At 64.9% G+C, this 10,626-nt stretch overlaps 1 protein-coding gene across 1 annotated transcript; it reads right to left on the minus strand.

The window, feature by feature from the left end:
- Positions 1-379: 379 nt before the first annotated feature.
- Tmem18 (transmembrane protein 18) lies at positions 380-7,696 on the minus strand. Its single transcript, XM_042672405.1, has 5 exons — positions 7,607-7,696; positions 4,140-4,260; positions 2,901-2,955; positions 1,818-1,911; positions 380-1,732 (listed from the first exon to the last, which is right to left on the minus strand). Exons 1-5 carry the CDS (start codon positions 7,661-7,663, stop codon positions 1,637-1,639), a joined length of 423 nt encoding a protein of 140 aa, XP_042528339.1. The 5' UTR covers positions 7,664-7,696; the 3' UTR covers positions 380-1,636.
- Positions 7,697-10,626: the final 2,930 nt, after the last annotated feature.

The following is a 10,626-nucleotide window of genomic DNA, read 5'->3' on the forward strand; positions in this document are numbered from 1 at the left end:
ACAAACTGTCTAGAGTGGAGCGGGAACCCCAACAGCAGGGCACCCACAGCTGCCTGCCCAGTTCTTCCATTTCTGCCATGCCAATGCCTGCACAGCTGCCAGGCCGGAGGGGAACACCTGGTACGCAGCCCAACACCCCCTCAACCTCCTATTCCAGACTTGTTTATTCAAATTCTTCTAACCTGTGATGTAATCAACACTGTCAAAGCACTAGTAGCATTAAAGCATCCTGAATTAGTCATTTTCAGAAACACCATCAGATATTCCCTCAGATATAAAGTATATGCCTGGTTGGGTGCTGGTGGCTCACGCCTGTCATCCTAGCTACTGAGGAGGCTGAGATCTGAGGACTGTGGTTCTGAGACAGCCCAGGCAGGAATGTCTGTGAGACTCTCATCTCCAGTAAATGATTCAGAAGAAGCCAGAAGTGACACTGTGGCTCAAGTGGCAGAGCGCAAGTCTTGAGCATTGAAGCTCAGGGACTACGCCCAGGCCCAGAGTTCAAGACCTAAGTCTAGCAAAAAAATAAAAATAAAAAAATAATAAAGTATTTGACTAAACACCATTATGTCAGAGAATGGACTCCAGGGCCTGGCTAGGCAAACAAATCAAGAAAGGGCTGGGAAAAATTTCAGGTGAAAAGCTCCAGTGTCTCCATCAGGAAGGTTCTACCAACTCATATCTATAGATATCAGAATTCAATCAACAGTCCCCACTAGAGGCTGAAACCACATAAAACACACAAAGAAATACACGCATGGCTCAGCAGTTTTATAATGTACCAAACTGCCAACTTTTAACCTTCCAAATATACTTTCATCTGCCTACTTCTTTTACCAACTGGTACAATGTTTCACCTAGGGACAATAATCCTATTCAAGTTCTGTTACAAATTATTGCTCTACACCAAAATTAAGGGTCAGCAACATTCCCTAACTGAACATGATTTGTGCTTGAGCCTCCAGTCCTGGTCATCCTCAGCTACTGCCCCGGGTTCAAGTCCCAAGCGCATGTGGCAGAGGTGAGTGTACCTTGGCCCGCAGCAGAGGAAGAAAGACCAATACCAGAGGAAGAAACAGAGCCAGTCTGCACCCACCAAAGCCAGGGTGGAGACCGCCAGGGCCCGATTCCACGTGAGGAGGACAAAATCAAGTCCTGACTTAATCCCACCTGCCTCACAGGGACAGGATGTGGAGTCTCAGCCTGGGAATGGCTGACACCGTGGGCAGACAGCCGCTGTGGTGAGGCCACCGGTGCCTGTGGAATTCCTCCAGTGAGGAGCGAGTGCCGGCCCGAAAGGCAGACCTGCCGTGGGCACAGCGTGAAGGTGCTCCAAGCACGGTTGTGTATCTGTCAGCTCCCACACAGGACACTGAGTGAGCGCTCCTGTGACTCCAGTTCCTAACCATGAAGACGGTGAGGCCCTGAGGCTTGGCCACACTGCTAAAGACACACCCTGAAGACACAGATCCACGCCGGTGTTAAGAGGCGGCTTCGCATGTGCTCCATCACTGTGGGCATCAAACAGAAAAGCCAGTTTCCGAACCCCAAGTCCAGCTGCTGACAGGAAGCCCAAGCCATGTGTGGCTTGGTGTGGCACTGGAAAACCTAACCCAGGTTGAAATCAGCTCCTCAGTTACTCCTCTTTTCTCCTCCTCCTCTTCTCCTTTCTTTTCACCTCCAAGTTCTTCAGTTCAGTCATCACATTCAAAGTCTTGTGAACCCACATTATCTAAAACAATCAGTAGGAGACATGTTTAAGAACTGGAAGCATATATCCAAAGAAAAATAAGAAGGTAACTCTGCAGCATACCTACCACAATGACCATCGCGTTGAGCAGCAGCGGTGCCGAGAACACGAGAGAAATGAACATCCCCCTGGAGTCAAAATACTGGTGCTTTGAAAATGACCTGTTTAAAGGAAACAGATGACTGAGTAGAACACTGAAGCCTGCCTGTGAGGGCAGCAGACCAGAGACGGAGGGCGGGCACGTGGGCGGCCACCACAGGTGCCCCAGGGTTAGCTGCAGACTCAGCATCAATTCCAAGACACCAGGGGCTTTACAGAGGAACGGCTGTAATTGCCCAACAGCTGCACTCACACTCCTGGTACCTAAGAAAGGCCTGTGCTTGGACTGCTGCCTTTAGTTGGCACAATGACCTTGCCAGTTAGATGGTACATGTGAGAGACTGAAGATCCCAACCTGCCAAAACAGAGCTGGGAAGAGGCAGCCAGCCCGGAAACACACCAAAGAGCTGTTCTCTTTAATTCAGTAGCAAACAATGATGCAAAACCTGCTACCTGCCGGTGGTGGGCTCTCGGTTTTAGCAGCAAAGTGAAGACAAATCCCAGGGGCTAGGCCTTTATTCAAAGGGGAGGGGCTCAGGTGATTGAAAGCACACCCTGATTAGTGTCCGAGAGACAGCAGGGAGCAGGTGACGTGACTGGGGGCCCTTTGAGGGGCCCCCACGGGCTGTAGCGGCAGCAGAGCTGGCAGGACACCACCGGCACCCGGACAGGAGGGGTGGAAGGTGGGCCACAGTATCTGTTCCACTGCGCTTTCCTGGTCTGAGCTGGGAGCCTGCTGGGAAAGCTACTTGGTCAGGAGGGCGGAGCGGTGGCTGTGGAGGCTGTGTCACGTAGTCAGGGCTCACAGGGACCACCTTCTCCCATGAAAATCGCTTTAAAGTAGCCCACAGAATTCTCTCACACCGTTTCAACTATCTCAACCACCACCAGAGCTGGCAGGATTCAAAAGCGGCTGTCATTCTAAAACAGTTTTTTTCAAGGCATGGATTCACAGGTGCTGCAGGGTCTACGCAACGTGCTTCTTGGCAGCCTCATCTCCCCGAGTCTGACACTCTGCATGCGCTTCCTGTGCCAGACACAGCGAGCTCACCTCCAGTGCACTGCAGCCACTTCATTGATATACTCAGCACAGTAGACCAACGCCACTGAGAAAGAAACCACGTTAGAAAAAATTGTGAAGTTATACAATACACACAAAATATAAAAACAAAACAAGACTGACAAGCCTTCAAGATTCCTCAGGCCCCAGGGACCGCCCTGCTATGGCAGAACATGCCCATGGCTGGGATCCGAGAGAAAACCCCACGCTCTCTGCACGGCTGACTGCCCAGCGTAGGCCCTGCCTGCCCGTGCAGAGAGCACGGGAGGCGGGGGGCAGGAGGCGGGGGCAGCGGCTGCGTCCAAGCCCAGAGCTGCTCCATATGGATCTTAAGAGGCTTCTGGCTCTGGAGGCCTGGACACTCTGTCTGGCTGCTCCTCCTGGCTAACACCTGGCACTTCAGGAAAAGCTGCAGTCCCTGCAGGACACTTTTCACTCAGCACTTTGCCTTCCTGTCAGAATGCTCAAGGGAGCTGATAAGGGTGAAATCAGGTCTGGGATCATCATGGAAAGGCTCCATTGAGTTGAGGTCTGTTTTTCTCACTGCTACAGCCTGGCATTCCCTGGGACATCACAGGTAAGGACTCATGTGAAACAGACACAGAAACTCTGCCCACTCCTATTTGCATATAAACATGTCTGTGCTGCCAACTCTCATGTCTTTATCTTGCTCAGATCCCTGTTCTGTGCCTATCGAGTTGCCTGAAATCGGCTGCTGCATTTTTTCAATCAAGCACATCTTGCAATGTCCACAGAATCAAGCCACTGGTTTGGCCCAGATAACCTCATCGTCTTTTGTCTAGTGTATCAGTAACTACAGAACACTTAGCTCCTTGCAGCTGTGCTCTCTGACGATCCACCCGTGGTTTCCATGCATCTCTTACCCTCAATTCCTGGAGCCTTTAATTTCTGGGGCTTTTACCGGTAAAACCATTTACAGGAATACCCATCGGTACAAAGACAACCACTGTCTCACTGAGCTGGCATTCAGCACCTTCCCTGGCCAGTATGGCCGGATGCTCTCCATAAACTCTTTTCCTATGCAATGCCAAAACTACTCTGGTTTCTGTGCAGAACACCGATGGAAAGGTTGGGGATCCTGTGAAAATATGCACTCTAGAGGTGGAGCGCGCACATGCATGCACACACACATGCACACGTGTACATGCACGCACACACCAACCACATCACAGCAACGGGAAAGCAGGGGTTCCATTCTGTCCCCCTCACCTAGGCACAGGAAATGTCCAACCTGTAGTTTGTACCTCTGAGAGGAGAAGCAGGTGAGGAGCAGGCACAGCAGGTGGAAGACCAGGAGCCCCACGAGCCAGGGCTCCGTCCAGTCCGTCTGCTGTGGGGACAGGGGGTGAAGAGCAGTTAGCAGGCTCTGCACTCCTGGCAAACCGGCCCATTGCGGCTGTTAGCGCCAGCCCTGAAGGTGCCAGCTAGCAGGGCCGCCCTGGGCCTGCCCAGCACGGGCAGCTACCAACCACTGCGCCCTCCCTGCGGGCAGCCGGCCCGGCCCGGCCCGGCCCGGCTCCCCCCCAACCCTCCCTACCGGACTGGCAGACCCTCCCACCCCCCCCAACCCTCCCTACCGGACCCTCCCTCCCCCCTAACCCTCCCTACCGGACCCTCCCTCCCCCCCAACCCTCCCTACCGGACCCTCCCTCCCCCCCAACCCTCCCTACCGGACCCTCCCTACCCCTAACCCTCCCTACCTGACCCTCCCTCCCCCTAACCCTCCCTACCGGACCCTCCCTCCCCCCCAACCCTCCCTACCGGACCCTCCCTCCCCCCCTAACCCTCCCTACCGGACCCTCCCTCCCCCCCTAACCCTCCCTACCGGACCCTCCCGACCCCCCAACCCTCCCTACCGGACCCTCCCTCCCCCCCAACCCTCCCTACCGGACCCTCCCTCCCCCCTAACCCTCCCAACCGGACCCTCCCGCCCCCAACCCTCCCTACCGGACCCTCCCGCCCCCCCTAACCCTCCCTACCGGACCCTCCCTCCCCCCTAACCCTCCCTACCGGACCCTCCCGCCCCCTAACCCTCCCTACCGGACCCTCCCGCCCCCTAACCCTCCCTACCGGACCCTCCCTCCCCCCCAACCCTCCCTACCGGACCCTCCCTACCTGACCCTCCCTCCCCCCCCAATCCTCCCTACCTGACCCTCCCTCCCCCCCAACCCTCCCTACATGACCCTCCCGGCCCCCCTAACCCTCCCTACCGGACCCTCCCTCCCCCCTTACCCTCCCTACCGGACCCTCCCGCCCCCTAACCCTCCCTACCGGACCCTCCCTCCCCCCCAACCCTCCCTACCGGACCCTCCCTCCCCCCTAACCCTCCCTACCGGACCCTCCCGCCCCCCAACCCTCCCTACCGGACCCTCCCGCCCCCCCTAACCCTCCCTACCGGACCCTCCCTCCCCCCCAACCCTCCCTACCGGACCCTCCCTCCCCCCTAACCCTCCCTACCGGACCCTCCCGCCCCCCAACCCTCCCTACCGGACCCTCCCGCCCCCCCTAACCCTCCCTACCTGACCCTCCCTCCCCCCCCAATCCTCCCTACCTGACCCTCCCTCCCCCCAACCCTCCCTACCTGACCCTCCCGGCCCCCCTAACCCTCCCTACCGGACCCTCCCTCCCCCCTTACCCTCCCTACCGGACCCTCCCGCCCCCCAACCCTCCCTACCGGACCCTCCCGCCCCCCCTAACCCTCCCTACCGGACCCTCCCTCCCCCCTAACCCTCCCTACCGGACCCTCCCCCCCCAACCCTCCCTAGCGGACCCTCCCTCCCCCCTAACCCTCCCTACCGGACCCTCCCCCCCAACCCTCCCTACCAGACCCTCCCTCCCCCCCAACCCTCCCTACCAGACCCTCCTCCCCCCTAACCCTCCCTACCGGACCCTCCCGCCCCCTAACCCTCCCTACCGGACCCTCCCTCCCCCTAACCCTCCCTACCGGACCCTCCCTCCCCCCCAACCCTCCCTACCTGACCCTCCCTCCCCCCCAACCCTCCCTACCTGACCCTCCCTCCCCCCCAACCCTCCCTACCGGACCCTCCCTCCCCCCCTAACCCTCCCTACCGGACCCTCCCTCCCCCCTAACCCTCCCTACCGGACCCTCCCTCCCCCCCAACCCTCCCTACCGGACCCTCCCTCCCCCCAACCCTCCCTACCGGACCCTCCCTCCCCCCAACCCTCCCTATCGGATCCTCCCTCCCCCCTAACCCTCCCTACCGGACCCTCCGGCCCCCTAACCCTCCCTACCGGACCCTCCCTCCCCCCTAACCCTCCCTACCAGACCCTCCCCCCAACCCTCCCTACCAGACCCTCCCTCCCCCCCAACCCTCCCTACCTGACCCTCCCGCCCCCTAACCCTCCCTACCGGACCCTCCCTCCCCCTAACCCTCCCTACCAGACCCTCCCCCCAACCCTCCCTACCAGACCCTCCCTCCCCCCCAACCCTCCCTACCTGACCCTCCCGCCCCCTAACCCTCCCTACCGGACCCTCCCGCCCCCTAACCCTCCCTACCGGACCCTCCCGCCCCCTAACCCTCCCTACCGGACCCTCCCTCCCCCCCAACCCTCCCTACCTGACCCTCCCGCCCCCTAACCCTCCCTACCGGACCCTCCCTCCCCCCTAACCCTCCCTACCGGACCCTCCCTCCCCCCCCACCCTCCCTACCAGACCCTCCCTCCCCCCTAACCCTCCCTACCGGACCCTCCCTCCCCCCAACCCTCCCTACCGGACCCTCCCTCCCCCCCAACCCTCCCTATCGGATCCTCCCTCCCCCCTAACCCTCCCTACCGGACCCTCCCTCCCCCCTAACCCTCCCTACCAGACCCTCCCCCCAACCCTCCCTACCAGACCCTCCCTCCCCCCCAACCCTCCCTACCTGACCCTCCCGCCCCCTAACCCTCCCTACCGGACCCTCCCTCCCCCTAACCCTCCCTACCAGACCCTCCCCCCAACCCTCCCTACCAGACCCTCCCTCCCCCCCAACCCTCCCTACCTGACCCTCCCGCCCCCTAACCCTCCCTACCGGACCCTCCCTCCCCCTAACCCCTCCCTACCAGACCCTCCCCCCAACCCTCCCTACCAGACCCTCCCTCCCCCCCAACCCTCCCTACCTGACCCTCCCGCCCCCTAACCCTCCCTACCGGACCCTCCCGCCCCCTAACCCTCCCTACCGGACCCTCCCGCCCCCTAACCCTCCCTACCGGACCCTCCCGCCCCCTAACCCTCCCTACCGGACCCTCCCTCCCCCTAACCCTCCCTACCAGACCCTCCCCCCAACCCTCCCTACCAGACCCTCCCTCCCCCCCAAACCCTCCCTACCGGACCCTCCCGCCCCCTAACCCTCCCTACCGGACCCTCCCGCCCCCTAACCCTCCCTACCAGACCCTCCCCCCAACCCTCCCTACCAGACCCTCCCTCCCCCCCAACCCTCCCTACCTGACCCTCCCGCCCCCTAACCCTCCCTACCGGACCCTCCCGCCCCCTAACCCTCCCTACCGGACCCTCCCGCCCCCTAACCCTCCCTACCGGACCCTCCCGCCCCCTAACCCTCCCTACCAGACCCTCCCTCCCCCCCAACCCTCCCTACCGGACCCTCCCTCCCCCCCCCCCAACCCTCCCTACCGGACCCTCCCGCCCCCTAACCCTCCCTCCCCGCCCGGCCCGGCGTTACCGAGAGGACGGCGGGGACGCTGTCCGGGAAGACGCGCACGGAGAAGGCGGACGGCATGGCGGCGGCGGCCGCGCCCGCGGCCCGAGGGGAGCGCGGTCCTCCCGCGAGACCCGCGTGGGACGCAGCGGCGCCCGGCGAACTCTCGCGAGGCATCCGGGTGCTTAAAGGCCCCGCCCTCGCGGGGAGGCGCGCGGCGCGAATCTAAAGCCGGGAGGGGCGGGGCCGCGGGGGGGGGGCCGCGGGGGGGAAGGAGGGACGGGGACGGGGGGGCGGGGCCGCGGGGGGAAGGAGGGACGGGGACGGGGGGGCGGGGGCCGCGGGGGGAAGGAGGGACGGGGACGGGGGGGGGGGGGGACGGGGGGGAGGGGGACGGGGGACGGGGATCGGGGGACGGGGGACGGGGATCGGGGGACGGGGGACGGGGGACGGGGATCGGGGGACGGGGGACGGGGGACGGGGATCGGGGGACGGGGATCGGGGGACGGGGGCGGGGACGGGGATCGGGGACGGGGGCGGGGACGGGGGGCGGGGGCGGGGGCGGGGGCGGGGACGGGGGGCGGGGACGGGGGGCGGGGACGGGGGGCGGGGACGGGGGGCGGGGACGGGGATCGGGGGGCGGGGATCGGGGGACTGGGGACGGGGATCGGGGGGCGGGGGACGGGGGGCGGGGACGGGGATCGGGGGACGGGGGGCGGGGGGCGGGGACGGGGGGACGGGGATCGGGGGACGGGGATCGGGGACGGGGATCGGGGGACGGGGGACGGGGGCGGGGACGGGGGGCGGGGACGGGGGGCGGGGACGGGGGACGGGGACGGGGACGGGGGGCGGGGGGCGGGGACGGGGACGGGGACGGGGGGCGGGGGGCGGGGACGGGGGGCGGGGACGGGGGGCGGGGACGGGGGGCGGGGACGGGGGACGGGGGGCGGGGGGCGGGGGGCGGGGACGGGGGGCGGGGACGGGGATCGGGGGACGGGGGGCGGGGGGCGGGGGACGGGGGACGGGGGGCGGGGGGCGGGGATCGGGGGACGGGGGGCGGGGACGGGGGGCGGGGACGGGGATCGGGGGACGGGGGGCGGGGACGGGGGGCGGGGACGGGGATCGGGGGACGGGGGGGCGGGGACGGGGGGCGGGGACGGGGGGCGGGGACGGGGATCGGGGGGCGGGGATCGGGGGGCGGGGGGCGGGGATCGGGGGACGGGGGACGGGGATCGGGGGACGGGGATCGGGGGACGGGGATCGGGATCGGGGGACGGGGGGCGGGGGACGGGGGGACGGGGACGGGGGGACGGGGATCGGGGGACGGGGATCGGGGGACGGGGATCGGGGACGGGGATCGGGGGACGGGGATCGGGGGACGGGGGACGGGGATCGGGGGACGGGGGACGGGGGCGGGGGGCGGGAACGGGGACGGGGGACGGGAACAGGGGACCGGGGGGACGGAGGTCAGAGGGGAGGGGTTCGCGGGTCCCAGGTGCGGTGCGGGGGTCAAATGGTGCAAATGGGTGCGCAAGGCTGCACCCCGGGACCCCGCGCTCGGGCCTGTGAGCCCCGTGTCCGCGCCCCTCGGACCGGCCGCTGTGGCGCTGTCTCTGCAGTCGGCGTCCCCTCCGGAGGGCGGCGGCCCAGGCGCCCTCCCCGCCCCCTTCTCCTCCCCCTCCCTCTCGCCCTTCCTCTCCCCTTCCTTTCCCCCTCCTCCACCGCCTCTTCCCCCTCCCGCCTCCCCCACCCTCTCCCCCTCTCCTCCCCACCCCTTCCTCTCCCTCCCCTCCTCCCCTTCTCCTCCCCACCCCCCTCCTCCCCCTCCCCGCCTCCCCCCACCCTCTCCCCCTCTCCTCCCCACCCCCTCCTCCCCCTCCCCTCCTCCACCCCCTCCTCTCCCTCCCCTCCTCCCCCTCCTCCCTCTCGCCCTTCCTCTCCCCTTCCTTTCACCCTCCTCCACCCCCTCTTCCCCCTCCCCGCCTCCCCCACCCTCTCCCCCCTCTCCTCCCCACCCCCTCCTCCCCCTCCCCTCCTCCACCCCCTCCTCTCCCTCCCCTCCTCCCCCTCCCCTCCTCCACTCCCTTCCCTCCCTCCCCTCCTTCCCCTCCCCCCCTTACTCTCCCTCCCCCTCCTCTCCTCCCCACTGCAGGAAGACCCAGTGCTGTCACATGATGCCATGTGACCTCTGTCCATCTCCACTGCTGGCCCCTCTGGGTGACAGAGACCGGGCGGGGCCTGGGCATCTGGCCCGGTGGTGCCTGTGGATCTACCCGTCTGTGTGTCTGCAGCATCCTTAGCTCTTGGCAGCCAGCTAGCTGACTTTTGCCTCTCACCTCCTCTGGCTGTGGCTTCCCCAGCTGCTCCCACCCCTTGCCAGCCACTGGTGCAGACGTGGAGCTTTCCAGCCTGTTCAGGGCACTGAGCGCCTGGTCCTGTCCCCAGAGAGCCGTCCAGGGTCACTGAGCGCCTGGTCCCATCCCCGGTGAGCCGTCCATGGTCACTGAGCACCTGGTCCCGTCCCCGGTGAGCCGTCCAGGGTCACTGAGCGCCTGGTCCCGTCCCCAGTGAGCCGTCCAGGGTCACTGAGCGCCTGGTCCCGTCCCCGGTGAGCCGTCCAGGGTCACTGAGCGTCTGGCCCCGTCCCTGGTGAGCCGTCCAGGGTCACTGAGCGCCTGGTCCCGTCCCCGGTGAGCTATCCAGGGTCACTGAGCGTCTGGCCCCGTCCCCGGTGAGCCGTCCAGGGTCACTGAGCGCCTGGTTTTACTGTCACATATTCACTTCAAGCGACAGTGTCTTGTGTTCCGACCTCGGTGCTCTGACAGGGGTTGGTGTGTTGCCTTGGCTGGGTTTCTTCTGTCGTCTGGTCAGACCCCACGTGCCCCGGCCTGCATTGTTTACTCCACACCTCCCTTTGTCAGGTGGATAAATGACTGGATGAAGAGGTGAACACATGGTGGCCAGGCCAGTCCACCGGGAGCCCTGCCTCTGCAGTTCTGGGACTGCAAGCGCGCACCTCTATACAGTACCCTCAGGAGCCGATG

The sequence above is a fragment of the Dipodomys spectabilis genome, unplaced genomic scaffold (assembly GCF_019054845.1).
Source record: "Dipodomys spectabilis isolate Male_0828 unplaced genomic scaffold, ASM1905484v1 ptg000705l, whole genome shotgun sequence".
Lineage (NCBI taxonomy): Eukaryota > Metazoa > Chordata > Mammalia > Rodentia > Heteromyidae > Dipodomys > Dipodomys spectabilis.

What these genes read in the sequence shown, in the direction of transcription:
- Tmem18 (XM_042672405.1), bottom strand. Translation starts at nt 7,663, where the DNA reads ATGCCGTCCGCCTTCTCCGTGCGCGTCTTCCCGGACAGCGTCCCCGCC. An exon ending in GCGTCCCCGCCGTCCTCTCG is followed by an intron (nt 4,261 to 7,606) that starts GTAACGCCGGGC and finishes CTGTCCCCACAG; the next exon opens with CAGACGGACTGGACGGAGCC. An exon ending in GTGGCTGCAGTGCACTGGAG is followed by an intron (nt 1,912 to 2,900) that starts GTGAGCTCGCTG and finishes TCCTTTAAACAG; the next exon opens with GTCATTTTCAAAGCACCAGT.